The following is a 25,664-nucleotide window of genomic DNA, read 5'->3' as shown; positions in this document are numbered from 1 at the left end:
AGCTTGAATTAATTAAACTGACATACTAATTAAGAATAAATATTTCATTTTCTTTAGCACTGCTATACTTTACATATATATCTTAGATCATAAGTTTCATTTAATAGCTTAATTTATGATCTTTCCTAGATGAACATACAGTTTTTTATATGTAAAATGGTTTTTTATACTGAAGACTTCTGGTGGGTGCAGTTTGACAGCAGATTTGTTATATTATTATTGTCTTTGGTTTTTTGAAGTATGAAACTTGAAAATGTGTGGAGATAGAAAATATAGTGGCCAACATTTGACTGACTTGAGAGTAGAAAGAAGAGCTCTTTGCTTCTATGAACTAGAGCAAATTATAGAATATTTTCTAGGAAATACAATTTTGTTACCTCATGTCTCTAGGAAATACAATTTTGTTACCTCATTAGGATAGTTCTAATATCTAACAAAGTGAGATTCTGTAAGCCTTTAGGGTATGTAGTGAAAACTGCATTAGGACCAGCTATTACACTTAAAGAATTAAAATAGAGTTACACTTATTCCCCTTAAGGAGTAAATTGCATTTTAAATGTTATTAGCAACTTTCCATTTGTAATCAAAAGATCATTTTACTTTAGCTCAACATCAATTATCATCAGCTTCGGGATAATGGACTTTAATATCAAATTTAAAGTGTGAAATATAAGTTCACTTAGAATTATGACTGGATCATGTAGGAAAGACCATATATAAACAATATTGAAAGCCCCTTTTAGGTCCTTCTCAGTACTGTGTGCAGCATTATAAGCTTTCATTGCACTTTGTCCTGTTGCTTCTCCAAAGCATTTATCATAACTAATTGAAGAATCAATTGTATAATTAATTGCTAAATGTTGGATTATCCCATAAGAATATTAGGTACATGAGGGCAGTGATGGTGTTTATCTTGTTTACTTGTATATTACGGTACAAGTGCTTAGCAGTGTCTGACACATGATAGCTGATTAATTCATATTTGTTTAATGAATTAATGAAAGACTGAGTGATAACTATGCCTATTTCAAGGAATTTCTAATAAACTTGGTTTGAAAAATACAGAAAGATGAATATAATATAAATTGGTAGATGTCTTAATAGTGGAGTGAAAAGTAGAGTGGGAATTCAAAGGTGGGCAGGGTATCTTTCTTTTCTCACCACCCCCTTTTGGTCCTTTGAAAGTAATGTGAGTACTGCATTAGGGCTCATAGGTGAGAGTACCTCACTAGATGATTCCTTCAAACAACACCCTAGAGTAGCAGCATTTTTTAATGGACTGGTAACTTACTGTGTAGGTGAAGTAAAAGGATGGCACACGCAGGCATCTTTGGAGTGTGACTTGTTATTATCTTGTGGAAAAACAACCTGGCGTTAGATGTTAAAATAAAGTACATACCCTTTGACGTACTTGTTCAGTTTTTGGGAATCTTTCCAGAGAGTTAAAAGGCTGAATTGTGAGATGATGTTTATAGGGACATTTACAACAGCATTGTTTGTAGTAGCCTAAATTCTGACTCACCACAGTGTTGACTAAATGGATGAAGGATTGAGTAACTTACTGTGCACCTTCACTATGAAATACTAGGTAACTATGACTTGAAGGCATGTCCATATGTGCTGTTAAAGTAAAAAAGCAATTTGAAGAGTAATGTTAGTGCAATCTCATATTAGTTAAACCATCTTCCCATCCTAAAATATGTTTAGTTGTGTTTGAATGAGCATAAAGATGTGGTTGTATACATATCAGAGTACTACCTCTTCTAATCCTTGAGGAAACAGGTTTTCCAGATGCAGTGTGCCAGAAACACCTCGTGGAAGATGAATGCTTAGGCCCGTGGTTGGCAAACGGCGGCTTGCGAGCCACTGCGGCTCTTTGGCCCCTTGAGTGTGGCTCTTCCACAAAATACCACAGCCTGGGCGAGTCTATTTTGAAGAAGTGGCATTAGAAGAACTTTAAGTTTAAAAAGTTTGGCTCTCAAAAGAAATTTCAATCGTTGTACTGTTGATATTTGGCTCTGTTGACTAATGAGTTTGCCGACCACTGGCTTAGGCTAAGAAGGTGGGGGCTGTACACTTTATCAAAAAGAACTCCTAATTCTCTTTCCTTTTTCATTGGCCCTGCTGCCCTATGCTACCACTATCTATATCATGGACTGGCGCATAGCTTCCTGAATGGGGTCTCTATATTTGCTCTTTACCTGCACCAATCCATTCTCCAGTATGGACCGAATAAACTTTTTAAAGTGTAAACCCAATTGTCACTTCCCTACTAAAACCCGTTTAGTGTCTTCCTGTTGCCTTTCACGTGGATGCCACAGTTTCATTTATATTACTTTCTCTCATGCCCTCCCTTTTCCTGCTTCACTATTGTTTTCATTTCCTAGGATGTGCTATTTTCTTTCCACCTGAGGATCTTCAAAATTAGGTTATTGTTAAAACAACTTTAGCAAAGAGAATAAAAAACAGTGACTTAAGAAAGATACAGTTTAATTTCTTTCCCGTGTAATAATCTAGGAAGGATGTTGTCAGGGGCTGTTAAGGTGATTCTTATATTCACAGCAAATGGTTTTCATTTTGGGGTCCAAAGTGGCTGTGTTTGTGCCCATCATCAGGCCTCAGCAGGAAGGTGGCAGGGCAGTGGAGGTTATGTGCACTTTTTTTTTTTTTTTTAATTCAGAACATAACCAATAGGAAGGCTCCCCTCCTATTGGTGCTGAATCATAAGGTCATACATAGCTGCTAGAAAGGTGAGAAATGTAGTTGATATCAAGTGGCCATATATTAAGCTAAAAAGTAGCATTTCTTTTATTAGGGGAAGGAAGGGAGAATAGGTATCGGTGGATGACTAGGGAAATAAATACATCCGCTCATTTGTGGAAACACATACATACAAGACCAGAACTAATAAGATGGTGTACCTGCAGGAGATGGAGGAAGGATCTGCTGGAAATGATTGGGATCTGCTGGAAATGATTAGGAGGAGTGAAACAAAATACATAGCTTGAAGGGAGAGACTTCCTTGATTATACATTTTTGTATAATTCTGACTTTTAGATCTATAGTAATATTCAAAATAAGTAAAATTATTAATGTTTTAGGGAAAAAACTCAAGTGGAATACAAAGAGAAGCAAATGGACAGGAGTCTATGAATCATATACTCATGCTGAAGGAGAGAGAAAACAGCTAACCTAAAGAACTTTTAACAGTATTTTGATTTATAAGCTAAAGATAAAATATGTATAAATAAATATTAAGTTCTAGTTAGGAGGTTTGTTTTTCCTAGTTCATGGGTTAGAGTTCTGAAAACCAGTTTATGTCTATTCTGGGATTGAAGAAATAAAAACTTTTTGGCTAAGAAGAGCCAAGTTTCTCACTGTCAGAGAAAGGAGTTACAGATGTGGAAATGGATAAGGGAAGAATTAACCTTACGGTGTTGAAATGAAATAGAATTGTTAGTTTTTTCCATAGATTGAAAAATAAGTATAAAAATATATGTTATTGTATATGTGTGTTTGTGAACATGCATGTGTGTATGCCCATATATAAATATATTCTCTAGCTCAGGGTTTCTCCATGTTAGCACTATTGACATCTTGGGGTAGACAGTTCTTTGTTGTGGGGGCCTATCCTGTGCATCAGAGGATATTTATCAACATCCTTGGCCGCTACTCACTAAATGGCAGTAGCATCTCCTCAGTTATGACAACTGACATTTCCAGTCATTGTTATATTATGCCCTGGGACACAAATTGCCCTTGATTGAGCACACCAGGCGTCTAGATCTTGTTTTCTAAATACCATTCTCCCATGAATGGAATCAGTGCTCATTGATAACATGGCTGATTTCAGGAAGAGTATAAGATGAACCTAAAATATCTTGTATAAGGAAGTAATTAAGTGTGCAAAAATGATATGGCAAAGATACCGGAGCCAGCTTTAAGAGGCTCCCACTGACCAATCAGGGGAAACTTCAGCAAGAAGATAAATAATGCTAGCAATTTATTAAAATCCATGGAATAAAATAAGAGTCTAGGAGTTCTTATAGATATAAATAGATGAGAACGATAATTGAGGGAGAAGGCACAGTTCTTCACTTACAGTAGAATTTTAACTAATAAGTGTAGAACAAAACCACTTGGCAAACACCAAATAGTTTAGGTAAAAATCATTAGTGATGGATGCTAAAGTTAATGGGTGAAAATTAGTAAGTATAATAGGAAAATAGTACATTTAAAAATGGAAAAACCTAGCAACTTACTCAGAAGATCAAAATTAACATCATTGGTGATGAGACAGATCAACATCATGTGCCTCTTGATATGATACACTGAAAAGAGCACATCATTTCTGTGACATTCTTTTCAAAAATGTATAACGTGAGTATAATCAGGAGAAAACATCAGACAAACCACATTGAAAGACAGAGTACAAAATAAATGGCTTGTACTCTTCAAAAGTGTCAAGGTCAAGGAACACAAAAGTGGATCAACTTATCTAGATCAAAGGAAACTAAGGACACATGACAACTAAATGCAATGTGTCATCCTGGATTAGTTCCTGGACCAGAAAAAATTGTTTTTTCTTTTGTAGTAAAGGTCATAAATGGGACAATTGATGGAATTTGAATAAGGCCTTTAGGTTAGGTAATGATGCTGTTATCAATGTTAATTTTCAGATTTGGTCATTGTACTGTGATTACATAAGAGATTTACTTTGGTTTTAGGAAATATACACTAAAGTATTTAGAGGTTAAATGCAGATTGTCTGCAACTTGCCCTAAATGTTTCAGAATAAAACAAAAACAAAAAACAAAACACCAAAAAATATGTCTGTAGAGAAAGAGAGGGAGGGAGGAAAAAGGACAAACAAATAAATGTGATAAGATGTTAACATTTGGAGAATCTGGGGAAAGGATGTATACTAATTCTTTATATCCTATTTTTGTGAAGGTTCTATAATTTTGAAATTATTCAAAATAAAAAGTTTTAAGAATAGGTGAAGAGGAACATACACCCTCCTCTCTCCAAAGTTAACATATAAGGAATAAAAACAGATGCATTTGCAATTTGTAATTATATATCATTCATCTGACTAATTCTGAAGGATAGAGGGGTTTAAAAATATGTTATGAAGGACAGAAAAGGAAGGGAAATTTACTGTCTAGTTTGATAACTGTTTAGTTGTTTAATTATGTTCCCCCCCGCCCCAAGTTGATTGTGAGTTTTTGTTAAAATAAAGAATCTTTACAGCAAAAATAAATGAGTGAAAGTTAACTTCTGTGTCCCCATGCAATAAGCAGTGGCTTTGGCCTCTGTTTGATCCTGGCAGTGTGTGGAGCTAATGTCTGGCCAGTGTTTTGGAAGCAGCAGGTAGTCAGGAGAAGGCTGCTCCTGGGGGTCCTCCTCTGTGGCTGGTCATGATTTCCCATACAGATGGGACCTCATGAACTTTGGCAGAGGTCATCCTCAATTCCCAGTCCAAAACTCAGAGTCACAATTTTTATGAGTATGTGATTAATAATATTGTTAAAATTATAGACTAAGTCTCAGAGAGTACCTCTACTGTCTGCTTATTGTTTGAACAAGGATCACTTTAAACGGGATTGTCCTTCCTGGGACATGGAAAGAAAGTAAACTAAGTATAAAATGGTAACTTTCAAATATGTGGGATATCTTTGAACAGTTCAATGATTTTTTTCCACTTACCTGATCCTTTGAGCTTTTAGGTATAAAATAATTTTTTATTCCCATTTGGTTTTAGAATTAATTGATATATAGTAGTTTTGGGAGCAGTTAAGCCATCTAGATTTTGGTCGTCTGACGTTAGCCAGTGTCTTTCCTTCTAGTTATTAGGAAAGAAAAACACATAATGGTTTGATTTTGTATGTTAAGATGTAATATTAAAAAATTTATTGATTGATTTTAGAGAGGAAGGGGCAGCATGTGGGAAGGAGGGAGGGAGGGAGAGAGAGACAGAGAGAGACACAGAGAGAGGAACATTGATTTGTTGTTCCACTTATTTATGCATTCATTGGTTGATTCTGGTATGTGCCCTGACCAGGGATCAAACCCACACTCTTGGTGTATTTGGACTACACTCTAACTTAGCTAACCAGCTAGGTCAGTTATATGTAATATTTTATTCAGAGAATATTAAAGAGAAAATGTTTTTGCATATTAATTGTATTCCTGAAACATCATTTATCAAAAGAAAAGAATATATTTTCATGCTGTATTGACTATTCTAGTAGAAAGATTTTTTAAAAGTCCATGGTTCACTTAGTGTGCTTGAGTGGCTCTGTTCTTTGATATCCAAAATGTAAATTAATATTTGCTTTTAATTCTTTTGAGCTATGTTTTCTAAAATAAGCACTTTTTAAACTTGAAATCTGGAATAAAAATACAACATATCATTTACCCTATAAAATTGCATACATTTTAATTTTTTGGATGTCATCAGTCACAAATTGATCACTGGACATCAGAAAATAATCTTATTGTTGTTCACATTATCATTAACTATTTCTGAAAGCTGTGTTTTTTTTACTGAAGACAGAGTCTGATGTAATCTATATGGGCATTGGGCACCCAGAGAGCAAGAAAATTTATACCAGTAGTAGGCTGTAACAAGAAAGCCAATAAAATTAAATATGACGTCTGTCAAGTGAACAGTATTATTTTTATTTAACTGGATGACGTAAGGATAAAAATCCCGAGTTAGATTGCCTTTCTAAGTTGTTCATTACTTATGCAAAAAAGCTTATAAATAAAAACATTCTGAATTCTGTACATGAGAACACCTTTCTTTTTTTTGTTTGTTAATCCTCACCCGAGGATATTTTTCTATTGATTTTTTAGGGAGAGTGGAAGAGAGAGGGAAAAACGGAGAGAAACATCAATGTTGGAGAAATACATCGATTGGTTGCCTCTTGCATGCGCCCCGACCAGGGCCTGGTCTGGGAGGAGTCTGCAGCCAAGGTACATGCCCTTGACTGAAATCAAAGCCAGGACCCTTTGGTCTGTAGGCCGACGCTCTATCCACTGTGCCGGACCAGCTAGGGCAGAACACCGTTTTTTAGAAATAAAATTAAAACTATACCTTGATCTAACTTTCATCTTTTCCTGTAAATTATACATGAATAATTTTTTTTCTCTGTTTCTCACTTTGTTTTGAATACATTTGCATGCATGTCCACCTCCATGGCATCTGTATCCTTCTGTATGTACATTCTAATCTGTCCATTCTTCTGAACTCATCATTTAGACATCATCAATCTTATCTCATGGGCATCTCAAATTTAACTTGCCCAATCTTTTCCTCTCAACCTGTTCCTTTTTTGTAAATGACATCTTCTATCATGTAGAGCCAGAAGTTTGGGTGCTGTGCAGACTCATCTCCCTCACTCTTGACAGCCACTAAGTCACCAAGCTCTGTCTGCATCCTGAATGTCTCTTACATCTGGCTACTTTTCTTCATCTGTTTTGTCCGTGTCCCAGCTATGGGCTGAGGCTTTGCCACTTTTCAACCTGTCTCCTGCAATTGTCAGTTAATCGTTTCCCCCCATCTTTACTCTTGCCCCTCCCCAATCCCTTTTCCAGCAGCAACTTGAGTGATTCATGGAATGTATAACTAGTCAGATCTGCCCTATTTAAACCATTCTGGTCACTCTCGAGGTAAAGTGAAATCTTTGTCTTTTATATGGCCATCAGACCCAGAATGCCCCTCTCTGACTTTTCAGGCACACTGTTCTTTCACTTTGCTCAGACACTTTGGCCATGGGTCCTTTCAGCCTCTACTTAGAAATATCTGTGGTATCCATTTGCTTTACAGCAATGAAAAAAGTCTTATATAATTTAAGTTCCTCCTTAATATTACCCTGTTCGTGGCCTTCTACATCTTTCTCTATTTTCTTTCCCAGCCAGGAAAATTAGTGTAAGTCAGAAATACTTTCCTTTTCCTGGAACTCCTGTCATTTCCTAGGCATGTAAATCTCTCTGGCAAATTATCACCCTTTTCTTCATCAAAAGGGTTTTAGTTTGTCTGTTTGTAAAATACACAACGAAGGGATTTATTTCCCTTTGATAGCCTGACCTCTTTCAAGGAATCTTTTATTTTTAAATTCTTGTTGCCTTTTTGTCTTTCTAAGCATCCTAGCATATTGCCTTTAGTTGCTCTTCATTTTTCTTTATCTAAATATCACCTATAATATAGGAAGATGTCACATTTTGCAATGATTTCTTAGGTTAATTGGTTTCACTGGAAATTTCTTATACCTTCCAATACTTTCCCAATAGATAAATAATTACAAAGGCCTTAGAAACATTAGTCATTGAATGTGGACTCAGTCATGGCCCACAGAACAAGGTCAGGATAACTGCATTTCTCCTGGGTGTGTGTTATAAAGATATTTATTAAATCATTGTCTGTATGTAATAACTTCTTCCATGGAGTATTTGTGTAGCTAAAGGAATGATATTAATATTTGAATTGTGGGACTTTCTCTAAGTATTTTGAAGGAGTTTGAAGAGATTGAAAATTGGATTTTATAAAATTTTATGCACATAGTATCTTCTGAGAACAGAGATGCTCAGAACTTTTCACATGATTGTCGGTATGGTTTATAATAAAGAGATGCATAGAGAAATGCCTAGAAGTATGTATTAGGTTGTTGACTTTGATTGCCTTAGAGGTAAGAAGTCATATTGTAAAGATACAGCCTTCGTCCTAATGCATATACATTAGGGTATGGTGTAACCTTCTGTAACAAAGTTTCCTAAATACAGTGGTATGAAAGGGGTAGAAATTTATTTACTTCTCATGTAACACTCTATCTAGTTTATGCTGATGGGGCCAATTAGTGTTCTGTGGTCATTCCAGGAGACACCGATACTCACATGCACTTTCCCATCTTGCTTGCTCCACTTCATCTGCATTGGCAAATCTGAGTTCGAGCCATATCAGGAGCTCACAGGAAGAGAGAAGGAAAGGAAGTCCAAGCAAGCAATTCTTTTTTTCAAGGAAGTGAGGCCAGATTTGGATACATCACTTTAACTTTCAGTCCTTTGTGGAGGAATTACTTTGTCATGTCTAGCTATAAGGTAGACAGGCAAGTTCAGTCTGTGTCTGGGTGGTCTTTTGTTCAGCTAAGACTATTACTGTCAAAAACATGAAAAGCAGATTTTAGGAGAAACCAGCAGTTTGTCACAATATACTTACATATTAAAATTTTTTAATGTATTATTATTTTAATTTATATTATACTAACTTTAGATAATTATCTCTCTGGATCAGTTTTCTTTTTTTAATACTCACCTAAGGATATTTTTCCATTAATTTTTAGGTAGAGTAGAGGGGAGAAAGGGAGAGAGGGAGAGAGAAACATTGATGTGAGAGAGAGAGACATTGATTGGTTGCCTTCTGCACACGCTCCAATCAAGGCTGGGGATCGAACCTGCAATCCAAGTATGTACCCTTGACCAAGACCCTTCATTGCGCTAACCACTGAGAACACTGGCCAGGGCATTTTTTATTTTTAAATCCTCACCCAAGTGGTTTTATTGATTTTAGAGTGAGAGGAAGGAAAAGGGAGGGGAGCATTGATGTGAGGGAAAAACATTGATCATTTGCCTCCCGTACACATCCTGACTGGGGACCGAACCCACAAGCTTTTGGTGCACGGGATGATGCTCCAACCCACTGAGCCACCTGGCCAGGGCACAGTTTTCTTATTTTTAAGTCTCCTTTTTCCTTGTAATTTTTAAAAATTCTATCACTAGTTACTGAAAGTTCGCTAAAAACAGGTTCTGTATAATTGCTCTCATTTTTCTTCCTGTGATATCTTATTGTGACATGAGTAGTAGGTGTAGAATAAATGTTGATAGATGTACATGTTGATAGATGTAGATTAATTTGCTCAGAATATCAACATTGTTAAAACCTAATAGCAGATATTGGCAAACTTTTTTGGTAGAAAGCCAGAGATGAAATATTTAGACTTTGTGGATTACATGGTCTGTGTTGCAACTACTCGACTCCATTGTTGTAGCATGAAAACAACTATATGTAAACACTGCTGTGTTCCGATAAAATTTTATTTACAAAAATAGGTGGTAGGCGATTTGACCTGCAGGGCATAGTTTGTTGAGGCCCTTCATTTTAGGATCGCTATGTCCTCAAGATAGAAATAGGTACCAATTTAGATTTGTGGAGCTTCATTCTTACAGAGTATGAAATTGGAAATTAGGTAAGTAGATCACTGCTGGGGCTTAGGATGCAATATTTCTGTCTGATGTTTATTAATTATATATTACCTTCTGCTCTACATTCTCATAATTCTCATATCAAAGGATAATAATGAGCACAAAGATAATATACCTTCTTGAGTGGCAGACATTGCATTCAGCATTATCCTATTTGTAGCACATGACAATCATACAAAATAGTTTCAATTATTATCACCATTTTACAAATGAGGAAACTGAAACTTTGAGAGCTTACATAGCTTACCCAGAGGTAGACTTGGTACTTGAACTTGGGAGATTCTTTGCTTACATGATCATTGTAAAAGTGAGGGCTCAAGAAGACTTGAATAGCAAGATAAGATTCAGTCTTTCTAGGTTTGTTTCACAGCATAATGGTACAGGTTAGAACTATATAGAAGCTGGAAGGAATGAACAAATCTCAGTTTTGCTTCAACTTCAGCTTTATTATGTTTCAGTTGCCCTGCTCCTCTTATGGAAGCCTGTTTTCCCTAGATTTGAAATGCCTCTTTTCAGTACCTTTCATTCCTACTTAATATCTTTGTAATCTACATGACCAAGATCAAGTACTCCTTTCATAAAGTTTTTCTATATCATAAAACTCTCCCGATATCATTCATGCCCCTCTTGTGGCAGTTTATATTTGAACTTTACTTTGTAGTAGACATTGTGTATTAGGCTTAGTTTTTCCTATTAAATCAGTTTTTCCTACTAGATCAGAAGCTTTTCTCCTCTTCCTCCTCCTCCTTTATTCTCCTTCTCTTCTTCCCTTGATATATAATAAACTTCTCATGTATATACCCATGAAATCATCACCACGATTAAGATAGTGAACATTTCTTTCATCTCCAGAAGTTTTCTTTTGTTTTTTAAATGCCCCTAGGAGTTACTTTACTTTTTTCTTGCATAACTCAACAAGCTGATTTTATTTTATTTATTTACTAGAGGCCTGATGCACAAAATTTGTGCAAGAGTAGGCCTTCCTTCCCCCAGCTGCCGGCACTGGCTTCCCTCTGGCACCCGGGACCCGGGCTTCCCTAGCAGCCCCAGTGTCGTCCAGAAGGACGTCCAGTCTAATGAGCATATTACGCTTTTTTATTATAGCTTTTTAACATTAAATTTATTGGGGTGACATTGGTCGACATGATCATATAGGTTTCAGGTATGAGTTTCTGTGTTACAAGATCTGCATATTGCACCGTGTGCCCACCACCCAAAGTCAAATCTTCTCCTATCACCATATATTAGGACCTCTTGCTCCCCCTACCCCCTTCCCTCTAGCAACCATCACACTGTTGTGTTCATGGGTTTTAGTTTTATACCCCACATATGAGTGAAATCATATTGTGGTTCTTAGCTTTTCCTGACTGACTTATTTCACTTAGCATAATATTCTCAAGGTACATCTATGTTGTTGCAAATGGTAATATTTCATCCTTCCTTATGGCTGAGTAGTATTCCATTGTGCATATGTACCACATTATTTTAATCCAGTCCTCTACCGCTGGATACTTTGGTTGTTTCCATGTCTTGGTTACTGTGAGTAATGCTGCAATGAACATAGGGGTGCATGTATCTTTGCAAATACATGACTTGGAGTTTTTCAGGTATATACCCAGGAGAAGGATTGCTGGGTCATATGGTACTCTATTCTTAATTTTTTGAGGAATCGCCAAATTGCTTTCCATAGTGGTTGTACCAGTCTACATTCCCACCAGCAGTGAATGAGGGTTCCCTTTTTCCCACAACTTCTCCAACACTTGTTATTGTTTATCTTGTATGGCCACTCACGGATATGAGATGGTCTCTCACTGTAGTTTTGATGTGCATTTCCCTAATTGCTAGTGAGATTGAACATCTTTTCATATATCTATTTACTGTTCATATATCTTCTTGGGAGAGGTGTAGATTCAAATCAATCCTGAGAAAAAAGAACGAAGCTGGAGGTATCACGCTGCCTGACTTCAAACTATACTACATAGCTACAATAATCAAAACAGCATGGTATTGGCAGAGAAATAGACACATAGATAAATAGAACAGAATGAAGAGTCCAGTTATAAGGCCACATGTATATGGACAGATAATTTTTGACAAAGGAGCCAGAAACACAATGGAGTAAAGGTAGTCTCTTCAATAAATGGTGCTGGAAAAATTGGAAAGCCACATGCAAAGGAATGAAACTAGATTACAGTTTGTCCTCATGTACAAAAATCAATTCAAAATGGATCAAACACCTAAATGTAAGATCTGAAACAATAAGTTACATGTAAGAAAATATAGATACCAAACTTATGGACCTTGGTCATAGAGAACATTTAATGAACTTGACCCCAAAGGCAAAGGAAATAAAGGCAAAAATATATGAATGGGATTAGATCAAACTAAAAAGCTTCTGCACAGCAAAAGAAACTGACAACAAAACAGAGAGGCAGCCCATCAGATGGGAGATGATATTTGCAAATAGTAGCTCTGACAAAGGTTTAATATCCAAAATATACAAAAGCTTTTTTAGGGACTTTGCAATCCATCTTCTCTTCAATCCTGCCCCAGTGTAGCCACATGATCTGCTTTCTGTCACTGTAAGCTGTTTTACATTTTCTGAAATTTTATATTAATACTAGAAGCGTAGTGCACAGATTCGTGCACAGTTGGGATCCCTCGGCCTGGCCTGCGGGCATCGGGCCAAAACCGGCTCTTTGACATCCCCTGAGGGGTCCCAGATTGCAAGAGGGCAGTTCTCGGGTGATGCACCCCGGAATCAGGCTCCCTCCTCTCTGGTTCCAGGCACGTCACTCGAGAAATGCAGCTGCCAAGTCACCACAGCTTGGCAGCTCCTGTGTTGAGTGTCTGCCCCCTGGTGGTCAGTGCACGTCGTAGTTACTGGTTGGAGCGTCTGCTCCCTGGTGGTCATTGCGCGTCATAGCTACTGGTCAGATGGTCGGATGGTCACTTAGGCTTTTATATATATAAATACTCATATAGTATGCATTATTTTTGGTTTTGTTGAATTCATAATTTTGAGATTTATTTTTGCACATATTAGTGATTCATTTCTTTTTATTGCTATGTAGAATTCCATTGTATGGACAAACCTCATTTTAAAAATTCATTTACCTATTGATGGACATTTAGATAATTTCCAGTTTTTGACTATTGTAAATAAAACTGTTAACCTTTGTGCATAAGTGTTTGTAGAGGCATATGGTTTTATTTTAAGTTGGGTAAATACTTGAGAGTGAATGTTTAACGTTTTAAGAAACTGCCAAACAGTTTCAAAGTGGATGTATCAACTTATATTCCCCACCCCAGGGTATGACAGATCATTTTTTTTTCACATCTTCACCATCACTTGGTACTATCTGTCTCTCAACCTTTAGCCACTTAAATTAGTGTTTGGTGATATCTTGTTGTGTTTCTTTTGCAATAGAGATCTTAAACATTTTTGTGTGTGTGCTTACTGGCCTTTTGTATATGTTTTGTGAAATGTCTGTTCAGATCTTTGCTTTTATTTTCATCTTGGTTTGTTTGTCAAGTTATTATTGTATTGTTAGCATTCTTTATATATTCCAGATACAAGATTTTGTCTGATATATGTGTTGCGAATATTTTATCTCAGTCTGTGGCTTGCCATTTTATTTTCTTAACTATATCCTTTGAAGAACAGACTTTTAAATTTTGACGAAATACAACGTGTTGATTATTTTCATGATTTATAGTTTTTGTGTACTATCTAAGAATCATTGCCTACCTCATGCTAAGAGATTTTTCTCCTATATTTTCTTCTATGTTTTGCACTTTTAGGTTTTATTTTTAAGTTTGTGATTCAACTTGAGTTAATTTTTGTGTATGGTGTGAGTTAGCGTTGAGGCTATTTTCTTTTTTCCTAAATGGATATCTCATTGTTCCACCCCTTATTGAAAAGACATTTATTTCCCCATTGAATTGAGTTAGCAATTACCAGCTTCTTAAATTTACTTCTAGAGTTTTATTGCTACCTCAAGTTCAGATTTTTTTGTTGTTGTTACTTGAAGTGAACGAGATGATTAAATTTGTATTGTTCTTGCTAGATCATAAGAAAGTGGTGATAAATTTCTCCTGATAATAAGAATTAGATTTTAACTGACTTATTGTTCTCCAGTTCAATCTGATCTTTTATTTTTAGGTGTTATACATAATATTGCGTTACTTCGAGAGGTAATAATCAACTCACGCTTTATAAAAGGAGACATCAACACTAAATTTCTTTCTGATGTATATCCTGATGGCTTTAAAGGTTTGTATGCATTGAAGTATTTTAATATTAAAGTTATTATTTTTTACTTATTTTAATGTATACTTTTTTCTATTTTGAAATTAAGGCCTTTGGCCCATATTATACTTGATTTATTAACATATTTAGACTATCCTAGACTATTGACAGTTATGATTTTGAGTATTCCTGAGTAATTCACAAATGTGTAATCTGTAACTTTGTTGAGTGAAGAATTAAACTATGTGGAATGTGTACTAGCCCAGTTTTGAAGCAAACATATAGGCAGAAAATTAGCTTACCTGATTTTCTGATTTCTGCAAGTCAGAAGAGTTCTGCAGGAACTGTTCTTTAATAATTAAACACTATATATGTATGAAAATTAGCGCTGAGAATTTCAGAATTCCAGTTGCTATTCCTGTTAATAAAAATGAAAATGTCTAAGAAAATGATGGTTTGTATTCTGAAAAATTGGTTTTGAGTAAAATAATGAGTGGAATGTGAAATTTAGTACTGCAAAGTTATCAGTGAGTGTTACCAAGTAATAGGAAAATTGCTCATCAAGTTCAAGACAGAGAAAACCATTTAGTGAGCATTGAAAACATAGTTACAATGATATTAAGAAAGAACATGACTTAAATGAGACTTAATAGAAATGTTATTCATGTGAAAGCAAGAAGCCTCTACATAGAACTTAGGGATATGTGAAAATTAGACATTCTCTCACAGATATCATGTTCTTTATATCCATTTAAAGTCTTTTACTAGATAAAATGTCTCAATCATTTTAGAAAATGTATTTAGATTGAGGTCAGCTTCATGTAGTTGAACTATTGAATACATTTACAAAGCAATTTCTTTTTTTCTTTTTTTTAATATATTTTTATTGATTTTTTTACAGAGAGGAAGGGAGAGGGATAGAGAGTTAGAAACATCGATGAGAGAGAAACATCGATCAGCTGCCTCCTGCACAGCCCCCACTAGGGATGTGCCCACAACCAAGGTACATGCACTTAACCGGAATCGAACCTGTGACTCTTCAGTCTGCAGGCCAACGCTCTATCCACTGAGCCAAACCGGTTAGGGCATACAAAGCAATTTCTTACCTCAGAATTTACAATACAGTATTTTCATAAGACTAAATATAGATTATTGTTTTGATTGTTCTTTCCAAAACTTTAATGGTACAGGGTTTTATCATTAGTACCAAGAGAAATGGGGAATGTTTTTTATTTGGGAACTGAAATAAGACTAATGAATCATCAGTCTTTTTTCCAAACTTTAAAATTTTTATAAATATAAAATAAAATCTTAATATATTGCAGTTTTATATTTGTATGATTATTTCATTAATATTTGTTGCTACCATGAAGTCAGGAGCCACTTATGTTATTGCTTTTTATTGTATCCCTAGCAACTTACACAAATTCTAGGTTCAATCAGGATTTTCAGATGCTTTTGTGTCTGCGTGGTGAATGCATCTGTGGAGGTGATATGACATGAAATAGTAGGCAGAGGAGACAGCAGGGCAATACTTCAGGGAACCTTTCGAACAGACATATTGTATATGTGTATGGGTTCTTATAAATGCACACATTTACATATGTGTCTCTATATATGCATATATGATATAGAGAAGGAAATGGGGAATTAAAATTTCTAATTGGAGTTGATTACTCTGTGCTGTACATTTAGCAGTAATGTTCCAAATTTTTAAGGGAACTCAGATATTTACCTACAGGCTAATATTGTAATTTTTTGTGATAAACTTAATATATTACATTGCTTTTTTTGGTAGGAAATTATCAGCACTTCACAATAATTGTGTTTATTATGCTTATGCAAGATGGGAAAATAATTTTTAAATTCTTATAAGTTATTAGTATGGCCTTTAGCAATTTTTAACCTCAGCTTTCATTTTACATGTGAGGAAGCCAAAGCCCAGAGAGATGAAGGCTGAAAAAACAGTAATGTGATAAAACCAGAAATTGAATTTAGAGCTTTCAAGTTTTCTTTTAGTACTCATTCAACTTTGGAAGGATTTAAAGTCATAAATCACAGAAGTTTCAGAGTATGCTGTATGCTGTCATGTTGTCTGTAAGGACTTTAAAGTACATACCTATATTTACCATTCTTCATGTCTACCCCTTATTTTCTCATGTGATTTTCATGTCAGTTCTTTTTTCTCTGAAGGCTACTATCTCTTGTTCTTTATCTTCAGATTACTCTGTTTCTTTCCCCCATTTTTCTCTAGAGTAGGTTTTAAATGTATTAAACTGTGTCATTTTGATTGTTTGATATATGTGCCTGAAAGAGCAGCAGGAAGTGGCAACTGAAGTTAATCCAGGATCTTCTCCATATGTTTGAGGCAGGGTCACTTTGCCCCTTTGGGATTACCCATCTGCTTCCCATCTGTCCAGCTATCACAGGCCTATGCATACGCAAGTGCCCATTTTTTATAACTGCATAGAAATTTTTTATTATAGGTGTGTACTATCCCAAGTTTACTTGTAGACTAGGACAGTGTTCCTAAAGGTTCTTAGGCTGAACTTTGAAATGATTGTGAGTAAAGTTTAAAAATAGGATACACAAGAATTTGTTCTTCATGTCAATTTATTATATTATATTGTTGCAAAGCTGTTTTTTTCCTTTGATTAAAAAAGTAAATGGAAAATGGGGATGAAGGTATTTTGATTCTGAAATAAAGAAAAAATGAGAAAGAAGGTATTTTAAAACTTATAATTTCTGTTGACCTGTAGAGAACATTTTGGATTTATTTCTCTGCTGTATTACTACACTGAAATCGCCAGCCTCATCAAAAGAAATGGTCAAAATCACCTGAGAAGTTGTAAAATTTTTATAGACATTTAATTCAATATAAGAAGAATACCGTTAATTATACTTCTCTTTGTATTTCTTTACCTTTAAGAGTGGTACTATGATATATGGACTGATGTGTGGCCTTTAAAGATCCAGTCATTAAAATCATTCAACAAATAATAGATGTAAGCTCTAGAAGAAATTCAAAGACAAATAATACATTTTTTCGTGCTCTTGAGCTTACATCACAAGAGAATTAAACATGTAAAGAACTAATTACAGGACAGGCTAAAATAATTGCTAAGTAAAGATATAAGCAAAGTATCTTAAGAGTAGAGGAAAAAGAAACCAATTCTGATTTAGGGAATCAAAGCTGGCTTCAAGGACAAGGTAGCATTTAGACTGTTGAAACCCCCTTCCAAGGACTCTATTCCATAGGCTGTAGGGCTGCCAAACGCCTTGAGAGAACCACTGTGCACATCTCCTCCTAATCCATCCTTTTTGATATAATGTCGATAATTTGACATTAGCCCAGGAGAAAGAGTTTACAATGAGGAAATAGGCAGATGCTGCATGCTGGGGCATCACTGGAGCTTTCCCTTCCCTTCAGTTTCATGAAATACTGCACCTTTCAGTTTCATGAAGCTCCTCCACATAGAAAATTGTGTTGCAGATCTGGAAAGTATCTGCATTCTAATGGTGAATACTTTTAGTCATTGCTACTTTAAATGATTTTTTAGACATAATGTTTGAATTGCCTCATTTCTTTCAAATGAATTTAAATAACCGAGTGTTTTTTCTTTTATGGATTTTACAAGTAGCATCTTCTTGCTGATGATTCAGCATTCAAATTGCCTATACTGTACCATTTAATACTCTATTATCTGTGTATAGTACTGTGGTAAATAATAGTGTTAGAAATTGCGGTTAAATTACAACTCTTAGGGGACATTTTAACCTGCAGATCCTGGAATATAGAATCCTGCCTTGACTCACACACTTTTTGAGGAATTGTGCAAATAGAGCAGATTTCCCTGCTGCACAAGACTCAGCCAGACTAGGGAGCCTTCCTAAACCTTGTTAGGTTCGCTAGACCACTGTCCCAGGTCCACTATATTATGCTAGGAACTAAAGAGGGGAAGAGAGAGAGAGAGATTGGTGGCTGGTTGATTGGGACTCAAACCCTGACTGCATGCACCTTTATTTTCCTTTAATCCTTCACACTACAAAACATGCCCTAGCCCAGTGGTGGCAAACTCATTAGTCAACAGAGCCAAATATCAACAGTACAACGATTGAAATTTCTTTTGAGAGCCAAATTTTTTAAACTTAAACTTCTTCTAACGCCACTTCTTCAAAATAGACTCGCCCAGGCCGTGGTATTTTGTGGAAGAGCCACACTCAAGGGGCCAAAGAGCCGCATGTGGTTCGCGAGTCACAGTTTGCCAACCACGGCCCTAGCCAATGTCCTTGACCAGCCACACTCCTTTTCTACTTTTCCTTTATCCTCTACTTAGAAGTAAAATTTGGGTTGAGGAGTGATAAGAAGAAGCAGATGTGAAGAGCCTTAAGTTTTTCTAGAGATCTGAGTATGATTTTTTATTTGTAATTGTTTCGTTCTGTGCCTGCTTAATATCCTTTTTTTCTTTCTTTTAGAAATTAGACTATAAACTTGTAGTTAGCAGGATTTTTTTGGTCTCATTTGAATAATATTGCTCCCCCCATTTCCCCTGCAGGCTCCAGTGTCTGGAATAATACTAGCTCCATAAGAGATGCTTGATAGTATACTTGTTTGAATGATTCATAATTCTAAAAGATAGAAGCATAGATGTTGACATTATGTGTGTGATTGATTGCTTGATTGATTTCCCTCAGGACACAAGTTAACAGAGGGTGAGAGAAACCAGTTATTGGCAATAGCATCATCATTGTTTGTGGCATCCCAATTAAGAGCACAACATTTTCAAGAACATGAAAATTCAAGGTATGTTAGATCATTTAAAACAAGACATGAACAGAAAAATATTAATTATCTAAAAGACAGGAAGTTACTAATTAAAGATCTAGCTAATCTTAATTCTAGACATTCTTATGAGTGTTTGAAGTATAATAAAGTTATAGTGCTTAAAAATAGTATTGCTTCAATTCGGTTCAAATGAATTTTTTAAATTCAAAAAGTAAAAGGATGTTTGCCCCTTTAATTTGGACTTTATTAGAGGTAAGAAAATACTCTGAAAACTTACAGGAAGACTGTTCAAGTAATTTGTATTTATTATTTCTGTTTTATTACTTTGTTCATCTTTTTGTTTGTTTGTTTTGTTAATCCTCACCTAAATATATTTTTCCATTGATTTTTAGAGCAAGTGGAAGGGAGGGGTAGAGATACAGAGAGAGAAACATTGATGTGAGAGAGACACATCAATTGGTTGCCTCCTGCACTCACGGGATCAAATCTGCAACCCAGGTACATACTGTTGACCAGGTGAGAGCTAACGCTCTATCCACTGAGCCAAACCAGCTAAGGCATACTTTGTTAATCTTGATAAAAGTTTTGAGAAGTGTTATAGCAATAAAATTTAGGATGAATCTTAGTAGTTTCAAAAATATTAATATGAGCCTGGCTGGTGTTGCTCAGTGGTTCAGCTCAACCTATGAACCAGGAGGTCATGGTTCAATTCCTGGTCAGGGTACATGACTGGATTGCTGGCTTGATCTCCAGTATGGGGTGTGCAGGAGGCAGCCGATCAATGATTCTCTCTCATCATTGATGTTTCTGTCTCTCTCTTTACCCTTCAGAAGACACCACCAAGAAAATTATAAAACAAGAGAGCAAATGGCAGAATGTATTCAGAGTTATCTAATAAAGGACTTGAATAAATAATATGTAAATAATTGTTGTGATTCAATGGTAAGCCAAACAACCCAATTTAAAAGTTTTGGCCTAGATTCTTTATCAAAGAATTTATATCAATGGCAAGTAAGTTCATGAAAAGATGTCTAACATCATTAATCATTAGATGAATCCCAGTTAGAACCCCAATACTATATTACCACACACCATTAGAATAATTTACATTAAATGGTGAGTGGATAAATAAATGTATAACCATGCAATAGAATACTGGTTAACAATAAAAAAGAATGAAGTATGTTATACATGTATCAACATACATAAATCTAAAAATAAAATCATGCTAAGAAAAAGAAACCAGCTAAAGAAGACTATATGTGATTTCATTTATTTGAAATTTCTAGGAAAGGCAAAGTGGTTGCCTGGGTGTGGATGTTGATGTCACAGAATTACATCTGTATACAGTCAGTGCCCCACACCTTAACCCATTAATTATTCCTATTTCACCATCATCCCAGAATCCTCCTCCCCTGCTACTACTGTTGAACTCATTACACTTTAGAAGTTCCAACAAATTATACTAATAAAATACATAGGCTAGAGCTTAGTTATGTAGATACTTGTGTATAACAAGCAATTATTTTATTTTTGGTTAGTTTATTTTCTACTGAACTTATTTATTTAGTATGCCAGTTTATTGTAAAATTGGTACCACCCATAAAAACAGAGACCTATAACATCTAGATAAATATACTGGCCTTTTTTGTTGTTATTGTTAATCCCCACCTGAAGATATTTTTTTCATTGTGTTCCTCCCCCTCCCCGCCCTCCCCCCCCCCCAGTGAATGGGAGAGAAGAGGGGGAGGAGGGGAGAGGATAAGGAAAGGAAGGGGAGGTAGAGAGACATCAATATGAGAAAGACACATTGATTAGTTGAGTCATGCACTCTTGGGATCAAATCTGCAACCCAGGTACGTACCCTTGAGACTGGGAATCAAACCCATGTGCAGGCTAACACTAATCACGGAGCTATGCCAGCCAGGGCTATATTGATCTTTTGACAAAGTATAATCTTATGGAGACAAAGTGACTTTATTTTTGCTTGTTCACAGAAGAGGTCTCTGATAGCAAAGCTGCTGTAAGGCGGTTGTATCCTCACATTTTGGCTTCAGAATCATGTTTTCATTATTGGCTTGGGAATCTAGTCTAGTGTTAGTCTCCAGGTGTGGCTGCATATCGCTCTGTCATGGGTGTGCTCATGTAATGTTTATGCTTCCAAACCCAGTGGCCTGCAGCCCTTCCTTTGTGTTGCTTGTTTTGGCTGCTGATTTTATTTTCCCAATTTCTCTATGGGTTTCACTCTTTCATCATTTATGACTTGGAAAAAGACGTTAATAATACGTACCCACAGTATTTGGATAGCAAAAAGATAGCAGTGCATTTTAGAAAAAAATGTTAATCTGAGATACAATAGCAATTTTTCTTAGGATGACTATAAACAAATTTGGCGAGCATAATTAAAATTTTACATAAATATATGCTGACTTACAATGGAGTTATTTTTCTTTTTATCTATTCTGTTCTTAAACACTTTTATTGACAGAAATGCATCATTAAAAGTTGCGTTAAGCAATCACTTCATGTTACTTGAAGCTAAAATTATTTTGTTGGCATTGTGGTTTGGTATGATAATTTATTTCACTAACAGTTAATGATTGGAGGAAAAAATAGTAAGGAAAACAATTTTGCCCCTTTCAGTAATCTTTTATTTAGTTTTGCTTAAAAAAGCCTATTTCCTTGAGGGCCAAATATTGCTTACAAATCAGGATTCCCTTTTCTAAACTAGGCCCTGCCCTTGCTTTACTCCTCTGCTTTACTCTAGTCCACCTCTGCCATCCCAAGCTTCTCAGATACAGTGAGGGCCACTCCGCCCTCTGTAGGTGTGTCTACTTCCTCCTTCCCCATCAGTATTTATGCATCTGTTACTTTCTTTCCTTAAGTTTTGTAACTATGCAAATTGCCCTGCACCCTTTCTTATGATTCAGCAGTTAAACTTTCTAATTCCATGATTTAATCTTCCTAATAAACTGACTCATTTATCACTTCTAGGGAGAGCCAGGGCCACTTTCCTGGTGGTAGACTGTCTGGTGGCCAAATCTCTCTTCCCTGGTAGAGGGCTGTTTTGCATTACTTTGCATGGTGTGAGAATTTGGCAGGGGTTGTGGCTCAGACTAAGACCTTTACTCCCTTTTAGATGACAGTCCTAGGGGTTAAGCCATGCTGAGGTGAGTGTGGGCAGTTTATGTTTTCATCTATTTTAAGGTATTTGAAAGTAAATGTTGATGCAGGTATCCTATATAATAAAGAGGTAATATGCAGATTAACCCTCACACCCTCACAAGATGGCTACCTACGACCAAGCCAGCAGGGGGGTTAGAGAGGGACGGCCAAACAACCGAACAAGCAGGCTGCGTGGGGTGACCAGGCCGGCAAGGGGGTTAGTGAGGGACAACCAAACGACTGAACAAGCAGGCTGCATGGAGCCACCAGGCTGGCAGGGCGGTTAGTGAGGGACGACCGAACAACCGAACAAGCAGGCTGCGTGGGGCCACCAGGCTGGCAGGGCGGTTAGTGAGGGATGACCGAACAACCGAACAAGTAGGCTGCGTGGAGCCACCAGGCTGGCAGGGCGGTTAGTGAGGGACGACCAAACGACTGAACAAGCAGGCTGCGTGGGGCCACCAGGCTGGCAGGGCGGTTAGTGAGGAATGACCAAACAACCAAACAAGCAGGCTGCGTGGAGCCACCAGGCTGGCAGGGCGGTTAGTGAGGGACGTGACCTTCTCTCCTGGCTCCATCTCTTCCCTTTCCCCCCTCTCTCACCACCCACTCTCTTCTCTCTTTCTGCTTCCCTCCCTTCCTTTACTCTCTCCTCTTCTTTTCCCTCTCTCACTTGTGTGCCTTGCATGCACACACACAACACAAACACATGAGTAGGTGTGTGTATGTTAAATAAATAACATTCTGTGGTTCTTTTGGGTCCTTCACCTGAAATTTCACAATGGTTGACATGGTGCAGTGGAACCAGCATTGAGATGTCAAGAGTCAGGATTTTGGTCCCAGTGCCACTATCAAGTATCAAGGTGGAACAAGCCTCTGTGCAAATGTTTCAACTTCTGACTCCAGTTTCCACCTCTGAGAAATGGCCCTGTTGGATTGGACAATTCCTGACATTTTTTTCAGCTCAGCTCCTATTTGAATTGCATGAGGCAGACACTTTTACTTTCTGGTTTCTACTTTAGCCTTCTATTTTTCTCTTGGTATTTGAGCAGAGGTTAAAGATTCAAGAAAAGGAACACCTTCACTATAGGCTACGGTTATGCTGATGAAAATATTTCCGCCTGAAAGGTTTAAAAATGAAGCATTCACTTTGTGGAGGATTACTCTGGGTGTATGGAGTCTGTGTGTAATCACCACTTTGAGCTCATACTTTGTAGAACATATCAAGTATCTTGACTGGCTACAGAGCCTGTCATCAGTTTAACTCTTTTAGTCACAGTAGCATAATGGGAAATTATATTCACTTGAATAGCAGTCGTTGTGTCTACATTTGTATTGCATTTTCTTTTCTCATCTGGCTTCCTGATAAAATGGAGAATCAATTTTTTAGTGACTTTTACCTGACAGATACAATTATCTGTGTGTTGGTTTTTTTTCTTTTTCTGTTAAAAAAGTATCCTTTCCTGGTTTTAGATTTATAATTTATTTACTCATTATTAAGTTTTCAATTAGAAGAAAAAGTTTAAGGTTTTGAAATATGATTTTAATCATTGAGAGATATAATTGTAAAAGAAACAAAAAAAATAGCTATATGAAAACAATTCCCAAGTAAAGACAAGTATTTTTATAATTACATATTGGCTCTTTTACTTAAATGTCTCTGAATTTAAAAGGATATATCAAATTATTAACACATTTTCACCATCTGTGACACTAAAACACAACTTTTATATTTGTTTCATATTTGTTCTCAAGTTAGCTACTTCATTATAACAATTAAGTTGATGTTTTAATGGACTGTATAATAAAAAATAGTACTTAGGACATATATTCACAAACAAACATAATCATACTATGCCTCTGGAAATATCTACTTTCACTTGAGCAATAAATTCACTAAAAGTAGCAAAAGGGGAGAAAACATCAATTTAGTTAATTTCCTTTATGCTTGCCTTACTTTTAGTATCTCTGTTATGATATTTTCATTTATTTAATTAGAATGTCCACATGATTTAGAAAGCTATGTGAGATTAAGCACAAAATATTGATTAAGTGGATGAAATGTCATATTTATACAGTTTTTGCTAAATATTACATTTTAAAATATATCTCTTTAATTCCACGATAAGAGCTGAATGGAAGACAAAATAGCCTCATTATTGCAAGAGAATTTCTCTGTTCCCTGCAATGACTCCAAAAGCTCTTGCACACTTCATCAGTATTATTGTAATTCTTTGGCTGCAGGATATTTGGCAGCTGTTGCACCCCACTGGCAAATCCTATTCATACTTCTTTCCCATTCACCATTGCCATTGGAGAATTGATTTCTCTCTCCTCTACTCTAACCTTTCCCAATTCATTTTGGATTGTTCAATGTGAAACATTTTAATTTCATATCATACAGCTATTCAGCTCACAATCCCTTTTTTAACCTGTCACCAGGGTAACAGCATAGCATGCTTTCTTTAGGCAATCAAGTTTTTATTTCATATGCTTAATGTTGCATTAAATGTTTGCATTTTGTTTAACCCCCTTAAATACTTTGAACTCAGGATATATTTTACAGGATAATGAAATTCTTGATTTTTGAATCAAACTAAATCAACACTATCACCACATTCCGAATAAAATGTCAAATGATTAATTTACATAATTCAAAGATTAATATTAAAATCCAAGTTAGCTGATCTGTGTAAGGAAATTTTCTATAGACAGTGGAAGAATACTTGTATATTTGTATATGTAGCCCTGTTCCAAAAAAGGACTTACTAGTAAAGGTGGTTTAGAGAGATTTGTCAGTGAGATAAGTAAAATTTAAAAGAGTAATGGAATTAGCAAGTGGAAAAATTATATCTTTTAAAGACATTACTTCATTTTTTAGTATAATGCTTTTTTCTCTATTTGTGTGTATACTTTAATGATTTATGTCTTTGATTTAAGATGAAGTAATGTACAATTGTGTGATTGAGAGTCTCTTCTAGGAGATGGATTTGGGCATTGTGTTTTCTATTTAGTACTACCTTTTCCTTAAAATAAGTAAGTAAATTAAAATGATAGATTACAGAAGATGAAATGCATATATTTAGATCTTGATTCTTTTAATTGAATATATTTAAATTTATGTTTATACTGGTACCTTTTCATCTTTATCCCAAATAATAGGTTCAGTGAAATTTGTTCTGTGAATAAATTTTAAGA

General features: G+C 35.8%; 1 protein-coding gene across 2 annotated transcripts in view; it reads left to right on the top strand.

Annotated features, from left to right (window-relative positions):
• Nucleotides 1-25,664, top strand: part of PCCA (propionyl-CoA carboxylase subunit alpha) — a 402,018-nt gene that overhangs the window by 221,539 nt on the left and 154,815 nt on the right. For both annotated transcript variants that reach the window (XM_080662438.1, XM_080662437.1), the window contains exons 17-18: nt 14,429-14,539; nt 19,211-19,319. In XM_080662438.1, the coding sequence (XP_080518564.1) occupies nt 14,429-14,539; nt 19,211-19,319 (220 nt within the window). The remainder of the gene's footprint in view (nt 1-14,428; nt 14,540-19,210; nt 19,320-25,664) is intronic.

Source organism: Plecotus auritus (genome assembly GCF_963455305.1).
Source record: "Plecotus auritus genome assembly, chromosome: 3".
Taxonomy (NCBI): domain Eukaryota; kingdom Metazoa; phylum Chordata; class Mammalia; order Chiroptera; family Vespertilionidae; genus Plecotus; species Plecotus auritus.
The sequence above is the reverse complement of the archived record's forward strand: the minus strand, read 5'-3'. Positions and strand labels throughout refer to the sequence as shown.